Raw genomic sequence first — 18,552 nt, 5'->3', positions numbered from 1 at the left:
AATCGTTCGAATAGTTTCCATTTTGAACGATGGTACCCTGAGAAATTTGTTTAGGATCTTCAAATCCAAAATTGGTCTGAACGTTCCCTCCTTTTTGGGAACTACGAACAGATTGGAATAAAATCCCATTCCTTGTTCCTTTATTGGAACTGGGTGTATCACTCCCATCTTTAACAGGTCTTCTACACAATGTAAGAATGCCTGTCTCTTTATTTGGTTTGAGGATAAGTGAGACCTGTGGAACCTTCCCCTTGGGGGTAGTTCCTTGAATTCCAGGAGATAACCTTGAGAAACTATTTCTAGCGCCCAAGGATCCTGAACATCTCTTGCCCAAGCCTGAGCAAAGAGAGAGAGTCTGCCCCCCACTCGATCCGGTCCCGGATCGGGGGCTACTCCTTCATGCTGTTTTGTTAGCAGTGGCAGGCTTCTTGGCCTGCTTACCCTTGTTCCAGCCTTGCATTGGTTTCCAGGCTGGTTTGGGTTGTGAGGTATTACCCTCTTGCTTAGAGGATGCAGAATTAGAGGCTGGTCCGTTTCTGCAAAAAGGACGAAAATTAGGCTTATTTTTAGCCTTAAAAGACCTATCCTGTGGAAGGGCGTGGCCCTTTCCCCCAGTGATGTCTGAAATAATCTCTTTCAATTCTGGTCCAAATAAAGTTTTACCCTTGAAAGGGATGTTAAGCAATTTTGTCTTGGATGACACATCCGCTGACCAAGACTTTAGCCAAAGCGCTCTGCGCGCCACGATAGCAAACCCTGAATTTTTCGCCGCTAGTCTAGCTAATTGCAAAGCGGCATCTAAAATAAAAGAGTTAGCCAATTTAAGTGCGTTAACTCTGTCCATAACCTCCTCATATGGAGTTTCTCTACTGAGCGACTTTTCTAGTTCCTCGAACCAGAACCACGCTGCCGTAGTGACAGGAACAATGCATGAAATTGGTTGTAGAAGGTAGCCTTGCTGTACAAAAATCTTTTTAAGCAAACCTAATTTTTTATCCATAGGATCTTTGAAAGCACAACTATCTTCAATAGGAATAGTAGTGCGTTTGTTTAGAGTAGAAACTGCCCCCTCGACCTTGGGGACTGTCTGCCATAAGTCCTTTCTGGGGTCGACCATAGGAAATAATTTCTTAAATATAGGGGGGGGAACAAAAGGTATGCCGGGCTTTTCCCACTCCTTATTTACTATGTCCGCCACCCGCTTGGGTATAGGAAAAGCGTCGGGGGGCACCGGAACCTCTAGGAACTTGTCCATCTTGCATAATTTCTCTGGAATGACCAAGTTGTCACAATCATCCAGAGTAGATAACACCTCCTTAAGCAGTGCGCGGAGATGTTCTAATTTAAATTTAAATGTCACAACATCAGGTTCAGCTTGATGAGAAATTTTTCCTGAATCTGAGATTTCTCCATCAGACAAAACCTCCCTCATTGCCCCTTCAGATTGGTGTGAGGGTATGACAGAACAATTATCATCAGCGCCCTCTTGCTCTTCAGTGTTTAAAACAGAGCAATCGCGCCTTCTCTGATAAGTAGGCATTTTGGATAAAAGATTTGCTATGGAGTTATCCATTACAGCCGTTAATTGTTGCATGGTAATAAGTATTGGCGCACTAGATGTACTAGGGGCCTCCTGCGTGGGCAAAACTGGTGTAGACACAGTAGGAGATGATGTAGTATCATGTTTATTCCCCTCATCTGAGGAATCATCTTGGGCAATATCATTATCTGTGGCAGTACTGTCCTTACTTTGTTTGGACGCTATGGCACAATTATCACATAAATTTAAATGGGGAGACACATTGGCTTTCATACATATAGAACATAGCTTATCTGAAGGTACAGACATGTTAAACAGGCTTAAACTTGTCAACAAAGCACAAAAAACGTTTTAAAATAAAACCGTTACTGTCTCTTTAAATTTCAAACAGAAAACACTTTATTACTGAATATGTGAAAAAGTATGAAGGAATTGTTCAAAAATTACCAAAATTTCACCACAGTGTCTTAAAGCATTAAAAGTATTGCACACCAAATTTCAGAGCTTTAACCCTTAAAATAACGGAACCGGAGCCGTTTTAAAATTTAACCCCTATACAGTCCCAGCTATAGTCTTTGCTGAGACCCAACCAAGCCCAGAGGGGAATACGATACCAAATGACGCCTTCTAGAAGCTTTTTTAGTGATTCTTAGATCCTCACACATGCATCTGCATGCCCTGCTCTCCAAAAACAACTGCGCAGTAATGGCGCGAAAATGAGGCTCAGTCTATAACTAGAAAGGCCCCCTGACTGAAAAAGGTGTCCAACACAGTGCCTGCCGTTTTATAAACGTTCCCCAAACTACATTAAAACACCAAAAAACTCTTAACCATCTCCGTGGAGATGTTGCCTGTGCAACGGCAAAGAGAATGACTGGGGTGGGCGGAGCCTAGGAGGGACTATATGGCCAGCTTTGCTGGGACTCTTTGCCATTTCCTGTTGGGGAAGAGAATATCCCACAAGTAAGGATGACGCCGTGGACCGGACACACCAATGTTGGAGAAACTGAACTCATTATTCCCCCTTCTTCCAATGTCTCCACCCCCAAAATTTCTATAACTGTTGATAATTCCATCATTACCCCTACCCCGCACCCCCGATGTCTTGGGGTCACACTTGACTCAGATTTTTCCTTCACTCCTCACATTCAGTCCTTGGCTAAAGCCTGCCGCTTCCACCTTAAAAACCATCTCTAAAATTAGACATTTCCTTACACAAGATACAACCAAGATTTTAATCCACTCTCTCATCCTTTCCCGCCTCGACTACTGCAACTCTGTCCTCTGTGGTCTACCTAGCTGCCGCATAGCTCCTTCACAATCCATTACGAATGCCTCTGCCAGGCTCATCTTCCTTACTTGTAGCTCTTCATCTGCTGCACCTCTCTGCCAATCTCTTCACTGGCTTCCTCTTTCCTCTAGGATTAAACATAAAATCCTCACCCTGACATATAAAGCTCTCAACTACACTGCTCCCCCCTACATCTCAGAACTTGTCTCTAGATACTCTCCCTCCCGTCCCCTTTGATCAGCTCAGGATCTCCTCCTCTCCTCCACTCTTGTTACTTCCTCACATTCCCGTTTACAGGACTTCTCCAGACTGGCCCCCATCTTGTGGAATTCCCTGCCTCGCTCCATAAGACTATCCCCTAGTTTTAACAGCTTCAAGCACTCCCTAAAAACTCTACTATTCAGGAATGCATACAACCATCACTAACCTTTCCTAACTCCATTGCTTTCCCCTTGAACCCCTTAGAACGTAAGCCTATGGGCCCAGCTGTTAACAGATCGCTTCATAAGAGCCGACTAAAACAATGAAACTCTCGGCAGGGCCCTCTACCCACTTGACCCCTACAAAAGCTATCCTGTACACCGACTGTTTACAACGCTGCGGAATCTGTTGGCGCTCTACAAATACCTGATAATAATAATAATCTTTCCGAGGTCGATAAAATGAGCAGCGCCTTGAGACCCTTACGGGTGATTAGCCGCGCTTTACAAGTACCCAATACATACATACATCCTAGAGGCAAGAGGAAGCCAGTGAAGGGATTGGCAGAGGTGCAGCAGATGAAGAGCGACGAGTAAGGAAGATGAGCCTGGCAGAGGCATTCATTATGGATTGTAAAGGAGCTAGGTGGCAAGTGGGGAGACCAGAGAGGACAGAGTTGCAGTAATCGAGGCGGGAAAGGATGAGAGAGTGGATTAAAATCTTAGTTGTGTCTTGTGTAAGGAAGGGTCTAATTTTAGAGATGTTTTTAAGGTGGAAGCGGCAGGCTTTAGCCAAGGACTGAATGTGAGGAGTCAAATGTGACCCCGAGACATCGGGCATGAGGGGTAGTGGTAATGATGGAGTTGTCAGAGAGATTGGGGGTGGAGATTTTGGAAGAAGGGGGGAAAATAAGGAGCTCAGTTTTGGAGAGATTTAGCTTGAGGTAGTGAGAGGACATCCAGGAAGATATGTGAGAAAGACAGTGACACGGGTTAGCAAGGAAGGAGACAGGTGTGGTGCAGAGAAGTAGATTTGGGTGTCGTCGGCATACTAATGATATAGGAAACCGTGGGACTTTATTAGGGAACCTAATGATGTGTAGATTGAGAAGATAATTTATACATTATATACATACACACATTTAAAAACACATACATCCTCTGACGAAGACGCTAATCTTCGAAACGTGTAAGGTTCGTGGTGGGCATCTGGTTTCTGCCTTGCCCTTCGTAGATAAAATTTGTGACTTCAAGCGGTTTTCTTACCTCACATGATTGAGGTTCATTGATGTAAGGATCTACGTTTTTACGATTATCTTGTTTAATAAACCGTAAAGCACTATTAGTGCATTTTGTTTTCTCTTTTCCCATTTGGTCGAGTAAGAAGTTGGCACCGTCCATGACCCGGCTCCTGTATCCTTCTACACACGGAGGTTCAATCTTTTTATACCGACTCCTATGCGGACACCAACATTACGTTCTGGGCTTCTACTTACCTGATACTATTGAGGTTACTTCTAGTAAGTAGGAGCTACCATTAGGGGGAGGACATTTGGGATCTGTCTGTGCCTATACTATTCCTCACAACACCTAAACATCACAGGACTTCTACGTAATTGGGGCTTCTCGCAGCCTTCTACCGACAGCGCCAACACCGGATGTGCGGCGGAACTGTATAACGTTTTGTATATGCTGCTAATTTGTACACTTGCATTTTTGTATATCGTCCTATTCATCTAACTTTTTTTCCATTTCAAACACCTCATTTATTCTACACTAATACATCCATAGAGCCTCAGCTTGCTAAACATTGTGGTTTTTTTTGGATTCACATTAATTTTATTATACTTTGTGTTATTGGATATACCATTGTATCCTCTACTAGTGGTTTGATTTTCACTGTGCTTTGCGTGCGAGAGAGCGAGAGAGACTAGAGAGAAATGCACTCACAGGAACGAACAACCAGCTCAATACCATTGTTAGCCTGTTCTATGGTGACATACCACCTGGGTGCAACTTCTTTTAGCCCAGTAATGCTTTTCACAGAGTAGAATTCTCCTGCAGTATATCAGTCTGACCCCGCCCATTACGGTCAGTCCAGTGCCGAAATACCAGGCAACTCCTATCTGAACAAGGAACACAGCAACCCCAGACGATCATTTCAGCCTTCATTGGGCCTCGTCAGTGAGGTGTATATAGTCCTATTCATCTAACTTTTTTTCCATATCAAACGCCTCATTTATTCTACACTAATACATCCATAGAGCCTCAGCTTGCTAAACATTGTGTTTTTTTTGGATTCACATTAATTTTATTATACTTTGTGTTATTGGATATACCATTGTATCCTCTACTAGTGGTTTGATTTTCACTTTGTTAGCACCCAGGTGGATGGTCTTTTGTGGGAGCTTTAACGCCAAACTTGGATATATATATTTGTTTACACTTATTGCAGTTCTTTTCATATTTAATACACTAGTTTTAACACTTTAATTTTCTTTTCGCTGCACACTTACTTGTTGAATTACATCAGGGTAAAGCATTGGAAGCCTCTCTGCAATAAGAGCCAATCCTCCCATTCCAGCAAATACTTGCAGTGGTGACTGTATTGGACAGGTATCCAGAAAAGTATCATCCAAAAGAGAATCCATGCACTCATCTCCTGGGCTTAAGGCTTCATCTTCTGGGCAAGAACCTAACAAATCACCATGTTCTGTAGATAAATAAAATTACTCTCTTAAAAAGCCAATATCAGGTGAAATCTCCTACTGAAGATAGACATGTGTTTAATATGTCAGCTTTCAGTGGCATTCGCTCTTTTTGGAGTCAGATTTTGTATTGTGGAATTGCAAATCCAGATTTACACGCGTTGCACTTAGAAGAAGAAATCCGGCTCCGAAAAGAGTAGAATGCAGCTGGCTGGGTCCATATTTGGCATTAGTTGCTGAACAAAACCCCGAACTCTAGAAGATACTATTTAAACTAGTTTTAAAAACTTTTTCCCCCAAATAATTGACTAAAATAAACCAGATATCTAGGCCATGCTATCAAAGATATTTTAAAACTTTTTTGGTTGCTAGTAAAAATCAACACACCTTATCTAAAGTCATCAAATTGTGTCAATTTAACAAAAAAACAAACAAAACAAAATAAATTTCACCTTATATTTTTTTTCTGTTGTTGCCACCCATAGCAACGACTGATGTTAACTTATTAAAAGACCTATAAAAATTAGACTCAGAGGAGATAGTAAGAAGTCATCAATTTTTCTGAACAGAAATGGAGCTCTTAAAAGTAATAAGGATGATTTCCGTAATACTAAATTTAGTAAATCTTGTATGTAATAAAGACAGTGGAACAAAACATTTAAATGTATTTTTGTGATAACGAACAATTTAAGAAAGAAAAATCTATAGTTATTTTTAAATTTTATATGTGTAGTAAGAATTTTGGGAATCCTCTGTATTCCAAAACATTAGAAGAAGAAATACCAAGTTTAACACAAAACCTCTGTTCTGGGCAAGAGTAAATTGACATTAATTTAAATTATGGAAGAATAATGAGTGGTAAAAAGTGTGGATAATTAAACGTCGAGTTTAACCATTTAAGGACCACAGCACTTTTCCATTTTTTGACCGTTTGGGACCAGGGCTATTTTTACATTTCTGCTGTGTTTGTGTTTAGCTGTAATTTTCCTCTTACTCATTTACTGTACCCACACATTATATACCGTTTTTCTCGCCATTAAATGGACTTTCTAAAGATGCCATTATTTTCATCATATCTTATCTACTATAAAAAAATTATAAAATATGATGAAAAAAATTAAAAAAACAAAACACTTTTTCTAACTTTAACCCTCAAAATCTGTTACACATCTACAACCACCAAAAAAACTAAATTTATGCTTACATGATAAACTACTTTCTTTTACGATACGAAGAGTCCACGGATTTCATCCTTACTTGTGGGATATTAACCTCCTGCTAACAGGAAATGGCAAAGAGCACCACAGCAGAGCTGTATATATAGCCCCTCCCCTTCCCCTCCACCCTCAGTCATTCGGCCGAAAGTTATAGGAAGAGAAAAGGAAAGGCTAAAAAGGTGCAGAGGTGAGTGAAGTTTTCAAAAAATAAAATAAACCTGTCTTAAAATAACAGGGAGGGCCGTGGACTCGTCATATCGTAAAAGAAAGTAATTTATCAGGTAAGCATCAATTTAGTTTTCTTTTACAAAGATATGACAAGTCCATGGATTTCATCCTTACTTGTGGGAAACCAATACCAAAGCAATAGGACACGGATGAAAGGGAGGGCCAAGACAGGAAACTAAACGGAAGGCACCACTGCTTGAAGAACCTTTCTCCCAAAGATAGCCTCAGAAGAAGCAAAAGTATCAAATTTGTAAAATTTGGAAAAAGTGTGAAGGGACGACCAAGTCGCAGCCTTACAAATCTGTTCCACAGATGCATCGTTTTTAAAAGCCCATGTGGAAGCCACAGCCCTAGTAGAATGAGCCGTAATTCTTTCAGGAGGCTGCTGTCCAGCAGTCTCATATGCCAGGCGGATGATACTCTTCAGCCAAAAAGAAAGAGGTAGCAATAGCTTTCTGACCCCTACGCTTTCCAGAATAAACAATGAATAAAGAAGATGATTGACGGAAATCCTTAGTCGCCTGTAAGTAAAACTTCAAGGCACGGACCACGTCCAGGTTATGTAACAGACGCTCCTTCTTAGAAGAAGGATTAGGACACAAGGAACAACAATTTCCTGATTAATATTCTTATTCGAAACAACCTTAGGAAGGAACCCAGGTTTGGTACGTAAAACCACCTTATCAGAATGAAATATGAGATAAGGCGAATCACACTGTAATGCTGAAAGCTCAGAAACTCTTCGAGCAGAAGAAATAGCAACCAAAAACAGAACTTTCCAAGATAATAGTTTAATATCTATGGAATGCATAGGTTCAAACGGAACCCCTTGCAGAACTTGAAGAACTAAATTCAAACTCCAGGGAGGAGTAATAGGTCTAAATACAGGCTTAATTCTAGATAGAGCCTGACAAAAAGGCTGAACATCTGATACATTTGCCAAACATTTGTGAAACAGAATTGACAAAGCTGAAATTTGTCCCTTTAAGGAACTTGCTGATAACCCTTTCTCCAATCCTTCTTGAAGAAAAGACAAAATCCTAGGAATCCTAACTTTACTCCATGAGTAACCCTTGGATTCACACCAATAAAGATATTTACGCCATATCTTATGATAGATCTTTCTAGTAACATAAAAGTATTGATAACTGAATCAGAGAATCCTCGCATCGATAAAATCAAGCGTTCAATCTCCATGCAGTCAGTTGAAGAGAAATTAGATTTGGATGTTGAAAAGAACCATGAATGAGAAGGTTGTGTATCAACGGAAGTTTCCATGGTGGCAGAGAGGACATGTCAACTAGATCCGCATACCAAGTCCTGCGTGGCCACGCAGGCGCTATTAGGATCACTGAAGCTCTCTCCTGTTTGATTAAAGCAATCACGCGTGGGAGGAGAGGAAACGGCGGAAACACATAAGATAGGCTGAACAACCAAGGTACTGTCAAGGCATCTATCAGTTCGGCCTGAGGATCCCTTGACCGGGATCCGTATCTTGGAAGCTTGGCAATCTGACGAGATGCCATCAAATCCAATTCCGGTCTGCCCCATCTGAGAATCAATGAGGCAAATACCTCCGGGTGAAGTTCCCACTCCCCCGGATGAAAAGTCTGTCGAGTTAGAAAATCTGCTTCCCAGTTCTGACAGATGACAAGAGTGGGCCTCTGCCCAACTGATCATCTTGGAGTTCCTTAGCGATGATAGAAGTATCCTTGTTCCCCCCTGATGATTCACATATGCCACAGTCGTTATGTTGTCCGACTGGAATTTGATGAATTTGGCCGAAGCCAACTGAGGCCACACCTGAAACCCATTGAATATTGCTCTCATTTCCAGAATATTGATTGGAAGTAGAGACTCCACCTGAGTCCAAACACCCTGAGCCTTCAGGGAGTTCCAAACTGCACCCCAGCCCAGAAGGCTGGCATCTGTTGTCACTATCACCCACAAGGGTCTGCGGAAACAAGTCCCCTAGGACAGATGATCTGGCGACAACCACCAAAGAAGAGAGTTTCTGGTCTCTTGATCCAGAATTATCTTTGGAGAAAAATCTGCATAAACCCCATTCCACTGACCAAGCATGCACAGTTGCAGTGGTCTGAGATGAAAGCGAGCAAACTGAACGATGTCCATTGCCGCTACCATTAATCCGATTACCTCCATATACTGAGCCATTGATGGCCGAGGAATGGACAGAAGTGCTCGGCAAGCATTCAAAATCTTTGATTTTCTGACCTCCGTCAGAAATACTTTCATGGCTACCGAGTCTATCAGAGTTCCCAAGAAAGGAACCCTTGTCTGTGGAAAAAGTGAACTCTTCTCTATGTTCACCTTCCAGCCGTGAGTTCTCAGAAAAGACAACACTGGGTCCGGGTCCGTGTGAGATTTTGTCAGATGATATGCTGACGCCTGAATCAGAAAATCGTCCAGATAAGGCTCCACCACTATCCCTTGTGGTCTGAGAACCGCCAAAAGAGACGCAAGAACCTTTGTGAAGATTCTGGGTGCTGTGGCCAACCTGAAAGGAAGAGCCTCGAACTGATAATGTTTGTCCAAGAAGGCAAGCCTTAGAAACCAATGATGATCTTTGTGGATTGGAATATGAAGGTAAGCTTCCTTAAAATCGACGGTAGTCATATATTGACCCTCCTGGATCATTGGCAAAATTGTTTGAATTGTCTCCATCTTGAATGATGGAACTCTTAGAAATTTGTTTAGACACTTGAGGTCCAAAATGGGTCTGAACGTTGCCTCTTTTCTGGGAACCACAAATAGGTTTGAGTAAAACCCCTGTCCCTGTTCCAATTTTGGAACAGGACAGATTACTCCCACAATAAAAAGGTATTTTACACAGCGTAAGAACGCCTCTCTCTTTATCTGGTTTGCAGATAATTTTTAAAGATGAAATCTCCCTCGGGAGAAAATCCTTGAATTCCAATTGATAACCGTGGGTAACTATTTCTAGTGCCCAGGAATCCTGAACATCTCTTGCCCAAGCCTGAGCAAAGAAAGAAAGTCTGCCCCCTACTAGATCCGGTCCCGGATCGGAGGCCACCCCTTCATGCTGCTTTGAGGAAGAAGCAGCGGGGGGTCCTCCTTTAAAGTTCCGAAAGAAACGAACATTTTTCTGTTTACCCCTCATTTTAACCGACCTATCCTGAGGTAGGGCATGGCCCTTACCTTCTGTAATATCAGAAATGATCTCCTTCAATTCTGGCCCAAAAAGGGTCTTACCTTTAAAGGGAATAGCTAAAAGCTTATGTTTTGATGACACATCAGCAGACCAAGATTTGAGCCACAATGCTCTACGTGCTAAAATAGCAAAAAAATTTGAAAAGCGGCAACAGTAATAAAAGAATTAGCTAGCTTAAGAGCCTTAATTCTATCTAGAATGTCATCTAATGGAGTCTCAACCTTGAGAGACTCTTCTAGAGCCTCAAACCAAAAAGCTGCTGCAGTAGTTACTGTTACAATGCAAGCCGTAGGTTGTAAAAGAAATCAAGAGTCCATGAGCTAGTGACGTATGGGATAATGACTACCCAAGATGTGGATCTTTCCACACAAGAGTCACTAGAGAGGGAGGGATAAAATAAAGACAGCCAATTCCTGCTGAAAATAATCCACACCCAAAATAAAGTTTAACAAAAAACATAAGCAGAAGATTCAAACTGAAACCGCTGCCTGAAGAACTTTCCTACCAAAAACTGCTTCAGAAGAAGAAAATACATCAAAATGGTAGAATTTAGTAAAAGTATGCAAAGAGGACCAAGTTGCTGCTTTGCAGATCTGGTCAACCGAAGCTTCATTCCTAAACGCCCAGGAAGTAGATACTGACCTAGTAGAATGAGCTGTAATTCTTTGAGGCGGAGTTTTACCCGACTCAACATAGGCAAGATGAATTAAAGATTTCAACCAAGATGCCAAAGAAATGGCAGAAGCTTTCTGGCCTTTCCTAGAACCGGAAAAGATAACAAATAGACTAGAAGTCTTACGGAAAGATTTCGTAGCTTCAACATAATATTTCAAAGCTCTAACAACATCCAAAGAATGCAATGATTTCTCCTTAGAATTCTTAGGATTAGGACATAATGAAGGAACCACAATTTCTCTACTAATGTTGTTGGAATTCACAACTTTAGGTAAAAATTCAAAAGAAGTTCGCAACACCGCCTTATCCTGATGAAAAATCAGAAAAGGAGACTCACACGAAAGAGCAGATAATTCAGAAACTCTTCTAGCAGAAGAGATGGCCAAAAGGAACAAAACTTTCCAAGAAAGTAATTTAATGTCCAATGAATGCATAGGTTCAAACGGAGGAGCTTGAAGAGCTCCCAGAACCAAATTCAAACTCCAAGGAGGAGAAATTGACTTAATGACAGGTTTTATACGAACCAAAGCTTGTACAAAACAATGAATATCAGGAAGAATAGCAATCTTTCTGTGAAAAAGAACAGAAAGAGCAGAGATTTGTCCTTTCAAAGAACTTGCGGACAAACCCTTATCCAAACCATCCTGAAGAAATTGTAAAATTCTCGGTATTCTAAAAGAATGCCAAGAAAAATGATGAGAAAGACACCATGAAATATAAGTCTTCCAGACTCTATAATATATCTCTCGAGATACAGATTTACGAGCCTGTAACATAGTATTAATCACGGAGTCAGAGAAACCTCTATGACCAAGAATCAAGCGTTCAATCTCCATACCTTTAAATTTAAGGATTTCAGATCCGGATGGAAAAAAGGACCTTGTGACAGAAGGTCTGGTCTTAACGGAAGAGTCCATGGCTGGCAAGATGCCATCCGGACAAGATCCGCATACCAAAACCTGTGAGGCCATGCCGGAGCTATTAGCAGAACAAACGAGCATTCCCTCAGAATCTTGGAGATTACTCTTGGAAGAAGAACTAGAGGCGGAAAGATATAGGCAGGATGATACTTCCAAGGAAGTGATAATGCATCCACTGCCTCCGCCTGAGGATCCCGGGATCTGGACAGATACCTGGGAAGTTTCTTGTTTAGATGAGAGGCCATCAGATCTATCTCTGGGAGCCCCCACAATTGAACAATCTGAAGAAATACCTCTGGGTGAAGAGACCATTCGCCCGGATGCAACGTTTGGCGACTGAGATAATCCGCTTCCCAATTGTCTACACCTGGGATATGAACCGCAGAGATTAGACAGGAGCTGGATTCCGCCCAAACCAAAATTCGAGATACTTCTTTCATAGCCAGAGGACTGTGAGTCCCTCCTTGATGATTGATGTATGCCACAGTTGTGACATTGTCTGTCTGAAAACAAATGAACGATTCTCTCTTCAGAAGAGGCCAAAACTGAAGAGCTCTGAAAATTGCACGGAGTTCCAAAATATTGATCGGTAATCTCACCTCCTGAGATTCCCAAACTCCTTGTGCCGTCAGAGATCCCCACACAGCTCCCCAACCTGTGAGACTTGCATCTGTTGAAATTACAGTCCAGGTCGGAAGAACAAAAGAAGCCCCCTGAATTAAACGATGGTGATTTGTCCACCACGTTAGAGAGTGTCGAACAATCGGTTTTAAAGATATTAATTGAGATATCTTCGTGTAATCCCTGCACCATTGGTTCAGCATACAGAGCTGAAGAGGTCGCATGTGAAAACGAGCAAAGGGGATCGCGTCCGATGCAGCAGTCATAAGACCTAGAATTTCCATGCATAAGGCTACCGAAGGGAATGATTGTGACTGAAGGTTTCGACAAGCTGTAATCAATTTTAGACGTCTCTTGTCTGTTAAAGACAGAGTCATGGACACTGAATCTATCTGGAAACCCAGAAAGGTTACCCTTGTTTGAGGAATCAAAGAACTTTTTGGTAAATTGATCCTCCAACCATGATCTTGAAGAAACAACACAAGTCGATTCGTATGAGACTCTGCTAAATGTAAAGACGGAGCAAGTACCAAGATATCGTCCAAATAAGGAAATACCACAATACCCTGTTCTCTGATTACAGACAGAAGGGCACCGAGAATCTTTGTGAAAATTCTTGGAGCTGTAGCAAGGCCAAACGGTAGAGCCACAAATTGGTAATGCTTGTCTAGAAAAGAGAATCTCAGGAACTGATAATGATCTGGATGAATCGGAATATGCAGATATGCATCCTGTAAATCTATTGTGGACATATAATTCCCTTGCTGAACAAAAGGCAATATAGTCCTTACAGTTACCATCTTGAACGTTGGTATCCTTACATAACGATTCAATAATTTTAGATCCAGAACTGGTCTGAAGGAATTCTCCTTCTTTGGTACAATGAAGAGATTTGAATAAAACCCCATCCCCTGTTCCGGAACTGGAACTGACATAATTACTCCAGCCAACTCTAGATCTGAAACACAATTCAGAAATGCTTGAGCTTTCACTGGATTTACTGGGACATGGGAAAGAAAAAATCTCTTTGCAGGAGGTCTCATCTTGAAACCAATTCTGTACCCTTCTGAAACAATGTTCTGAATCCAAAGATTGTGAACAGATTTGATCCAAATTTCTTTGAAAAAACGTAACCTGCCCCCTACCAGCTGAACTGGAATGAGGGCCGTACCTTCATGTGAACTTAGAAGCAGGCTTTGCCTTTCTAGCAGGCTTGGATTTATTCCAGACTGGAGATGGTTTCCAAACTGAAACTGCTCCTGAGGACGAAGGATCAGGCTTTTGTTCTTTGTTGAAACGAAAGGAACGAAAACGATTGTTAGCCCTGTTTTTACCTTTAGACTTTTTATCCTGTGGTAAAAAAGTTCCTTTCCCACCAGTAACAGTTGAAATAATAGAATCCAACTGAGAACCAAATAATTTGTTTCCCTGGAAAGAAATGGAAAGTAGAGTTGATTTAGAAGCCATATCAGCATTCCAAGTCTTAAGCCATAAAGCTCTTCTGGCTAAGATAGCCAGAGACATAAATCTAACATCAACTCTAATAATATCAAAAATGGCATCACAGATGAAATTATTAGCATGCTGGAGAAGAATAATAATATCATGAGAATCACGATTTGTTACTTGTTGCGCTAGAGTTTCCAACCAAAAAGTTGAAGCTGCAGCAACATCAGCCAATGATATAGCAGGTCTAAGAAGATTACCTGAACATAGATAAGCTTTTCTTAGAAAAGATTCAATTTTTCTATCTAAAGGATCCTTAAACGAGGTACCATCTGACGTAGGAATGGTAGTACGTTTAGCAAGGGTAGAAATAGCCCCATCAACTTTAGGGATTTTGTCCCAAAATTCTAACCTGTCAGGCGGAACAGGATATAATTGCTTAAAACGTTTAGAAGGAGTAAATGAATTACCCAATTTATCCCATTCCTTAGCAATTACTGCAGAAATAGCATTAGGAACAGGAAAGACTTCTGGAATAACCGCAGGAGCTTTAAAAACCTTATCCAAACGTATAGAATTAGTATCAAGAGGACTAGAATCCTCTATTTCTAAAGCAATTAGTACTTCTTTAAGTAAAGAGCGAATAAATTCCATCTTAAATAAATATGAAGATTTATCAGCATCAATCTCTGAGACAGAATCCTCTGAACTAGAAGAGTCCAAAGAATCAGAATGATGGTGTTCATTTAAAAATTCATCTGTAGAGAGAGAAGATTTAAAAGACTTTTTACGTTTACTAGAAGGAGAAATAACAGACAAAGCCTTCTTTATGGATTCAGAAACAAAATCTCTTATGTTATCAGGAACATTCTGCACCTTAGATGTTGAGGGAACTGCAACAGGCAATGGTACATCACTAAAGGAAATATTATCTGCTTTAACAAGTTTGTCATGACAATTATTACAAACAACAGCTGGAGAAATAGCTACCAAAAGTTTACAGCAGATACACTTAGCTTTGGTAGATCCAGCAGGCAGTGGTTTTCCTGTAGTATCTTCTGGCTCAGATGCAACGTGAGACATCTTGCAATATGTAAGAGAAAAAAACAACATATAAAGCAAAATAAATCAAATTCCTTATAAGACAGTTTCAGGAATGGGAAAAAAATGCCAAACATCAAGCTTCTAGCAACCAGAAGCAAATGAAAATGAGACTGAAATAATGTGGAGACAAAAGCGACGCCCATATTTTTTGGCGCCAAATAAGACGCCCACATTATTTGGCGCCTAAATGCTTTTGGCGCCAAAAATGACGCCACATCCGGAACGCCGACATTCTTTGGCGCAAAATAACGTCAAAAAATGACGCAACTTCCGGCGACACGTATGACGCCGGAAACGGAAATGAATTTTTGCGCCAAAAAAAATCCGCGCCAAAAATGACGCAATAAAATGAAGCATTTTCAGCCCCCGCGAGCCTAACAGCCCACAGGGAAAAAAGTCAAATTTTTGAGGTAAGACAAAATATGATAATTTAAAGCATAATCCCAAATATGAAACTGACTGTCTGGAAATAAGGAAAGTTGAACATTCTGAGTCAAGGCAAATAAATGTTTGAATACATATATTTAGAACTTTATAAATAAAGTGCCCAACCATAGCTTAGAGTGTCACCTAATTAACAAATAATTTCTTTAGTAGACCCTCTAATTTCTTATCCATAGGATCCTTGAAAGCACAACTATCCTCAATGGGTATAGTAGTACGCTTAGCTAGGGAAGATATAGCTCCCTCTACCTTAGGGACCGCTTGCCATGAGTCCCGAATGGTATCTGATATAGGAAACATTTTCTCAAAATTAGGAGAGGGAGAAAACGGTATATACCTGGTCTATCCCATTCCTTACTAATAATTTCCGAAATTCTCTTAGGAAACGGAAAAACATCAGTGTAAGTAGGAACTTCCAAATATTTATCCATTTTACACAATTTCTCTGGAGGAATCACAATAGGATCACAATCATCCAGAGTAGCTAAAACCTCCCTAAGCAACAGGCGGAGGTGTTCAAGCTTAAATTTAAATGACATAGCATCCGAATCTGTCTGAGGCAAAACATTCCCTGAATCAGAAATTTCACCCTCAGACAGTAATTCCCTGATCCCCAACTCAGAGCACTGTGAGGGCACATCAGAAATAGCCAATAAAGCATCAGAGGATTCAGTATTTACATTAATACTTGACCTACTGCGTTTACCCTGCAACACTGGTAATTTAGACAATACCTCTGTAAGGGTAGTTGACATAACTGCAGCCATCTCCTGCAGAGTAAAGGAATTAGACGCACTAGAAGTACTAGGCGTTGCTTGTGTGGGCATAAAAGGTTGTGACACTTGGGGAGAATTGGATGGCATATCCTGATTCTCTTCAGACTGAGAATCATCCCTAGGCACACTTACTTTATTTAAAATATGCTTTTTACATTGTAAAGCCCTTTCAGTACAAAAGTTACACAATGTTAGAATGGGTTGCACAATAGCTTCTAAACACCTAGAACAATGAGAAACCTCAATGTCAGACATGTTGAACAGACTAGTAATACCACAAAAGTCGTTTAAACACTTATTTATAGCATAAAATAAACATTAGAAAAAACGTATACTGTGCCTTTAAGAATAGAAAAAGTGAACAATTTTTCCAAAATGCACAAAAAAGGTTAAATTATTCCCAAATTTAACTTAATATCGTTGGTTAATCCAAAAATTACTGCACCCAGAAGCAAGGGCAGAAATAAGGCTTTAGAAGTACTTATATCAACATGTAGTCAAAAGATAGAAAAAAATACACTCTGCACCTCGCCACAGCTCTGCTGTGGAGCCTACCTGCCCCCAGGGTACTTCGAATCAAGTTTCCAACCCTTCAGACCAGCTACACAGTCCAGGAGCCACAGAGTTATTGTTTGCTGCTGCTAAGCCTGAAGAAATTGCGCCAAAATAGGCTCCGCCCCTTAAGGTCAAAAGTCAGAGTAGGCCCAAACAACACCGCATGGAAATGCAGTTTTGCACTAAAGTAAAAATACACACACAATATAACCCTCAAGCATAAAACCAATAAGTTTTAAGTGCCAAAAATAAAAAACATAAAACATCGTTTTTTTATATCGTCTCCCATGTCACATAATGCCCAAATATCAACTAATGATAATGATAGGTTTTACTGCTTACCCCATTCCCATACAGGAAAATAATGCCAGCCAGTTCTGATACACCAAGTCTCCTCAGAAAAAAAGGCTGCACATACCTTAATGCCGCTTGTAGCATGAAACCGGTCTCCACACTGAAGATGTCTCATGGTTACAGAAGTCTTGTGGGAACCAGTGTGGATCTTAGTTACAAATGCTAAGATCATCAAACCTCAGGGCAGAAATCTTCTTCCATATCCCCCTGAGGAAAAACAGAATTTATGCTTACCTGATAAATTACTTTCTCCAACGGTGTGTCCGGTCCACGGCGTCATCCATTACCTGTGGGAATATTCTCTTCCCCAACAGGAAATGGCAAAGAGCACAGCAAAAGCTGTCCATATAGCCCCTCCTCAGGCTCCGCCCCCCAGTCATTCGACCGACGGTTAGGAGAAAAAAAGGAGAAACTATAGGGTGCCGTGGTGACTGTAGTGTATAGAGAAAGAAATTTTTCAAACCTGATTAAAAAACCAGGGCGGGCCGTGGACCGGACACACCGTTGGAGAAAGTAATTTATCAGGTAAGCATAAATTCTGTTTTCTCCAACATTGGTGTGTCCGGTCCACGGCGTCATCCATTACTTGTGGGAACCAATACCAAAGCTTTAGGACATGGATGAAGGGAGGGCGCAAATCAGGTTACCTAAACGGAAGGCACCACGGCTTGCAAAACCTTTCTCCCAAAAAAAAACCCTCCGAAGAAGCATAAGTATCAAATTTGTAGAATTTGGCAAAAGTGTGCAGAGAAGACCAAGTCGCTGCCTTACATATCTTATCAACAGAAGCCTCGTTCTTGAAGGCCCATGTGGAAGCCACAGCCCTAGTAGAGTGAGCTGTGATTCGTTCAGGAGGCTGCCGTCCGGCAGTCTCATAAGCCAATCGGATAATGCTTTTCAGCCAGAAAGAAAGAGAGGTAGCAGTAGCTTTTTGTCCTCTCCTCTTACCAGAGTAAACGACAAACAAAGATGAGGTTTGTCTAAAATCCTTAGTTGCTTCTAAATAGAACTTTAAAGCACGAACTACATCTAAATTGTGTAACAAAATGTTCCTTCTTTGAAACTGGATTCAGACACAGAGAAGGAACAACTATTTCCTGGTTAATATTCTTGTTGAAAACAACTTTTGGAAGAAAACTAGGCTTAGTACGCGAAACCACCTTATCTGAATGGAACACCAGATAGGGTGGATCACACTGCAAAGCAGATAATTCAGAAACTCTTCTAGCAGAAGAAATGGCAACCAAAAACAGAACTTTCCAAGATAGTAACTTGATATC

At 41.0% G+C, this 18,552-nt stretch overlaps 1 protein-coding gene across 7 annotated transcripts in view; it reads right to left on the bottom strand.

Moving 5' to 3' along the window:
- Positions 1 to 18,552, bottom strand: part of BIRC6 (baculoviral IAP repeat containing 6) — an 854,588-nt gene that overhangs the window by 212,860 nt on the left and 623,176 nt on the right. For all 7 annotated transcript variants that reach the window (XM_053711846.1, XM_053711848.1, XM_053711852.1 and 4 more), the window contains exon 61: positions 5,548 to 5,744. In XM_053711846.1, the coding sequence (XP_053567821.1) occupies positions 5,548 to 5,744 (197 nt within the window). The remainder of the gene's footprint in view (positions 1 to 5,547; positions 5,745 to 18,552) is intronic.

This window comes from Bombina bombina, chromosome 4 (genome assembly GCF_027579735.1).
Source record: "Bombina bombina isolate aBomBom1 chromosome 4, aBomBom1.pri, whole genome shotgun sequence".
Taxonomy (NCBI): domain Eukaryota; kingdom Metazoa; phylum Chordata; class Amphibia; order Anura; family Bombinatoridae; genus Bombina; species Bombina bombina.
This window is presented reverse-complemented; position numbering and strand designations above follow the sequence as displayed.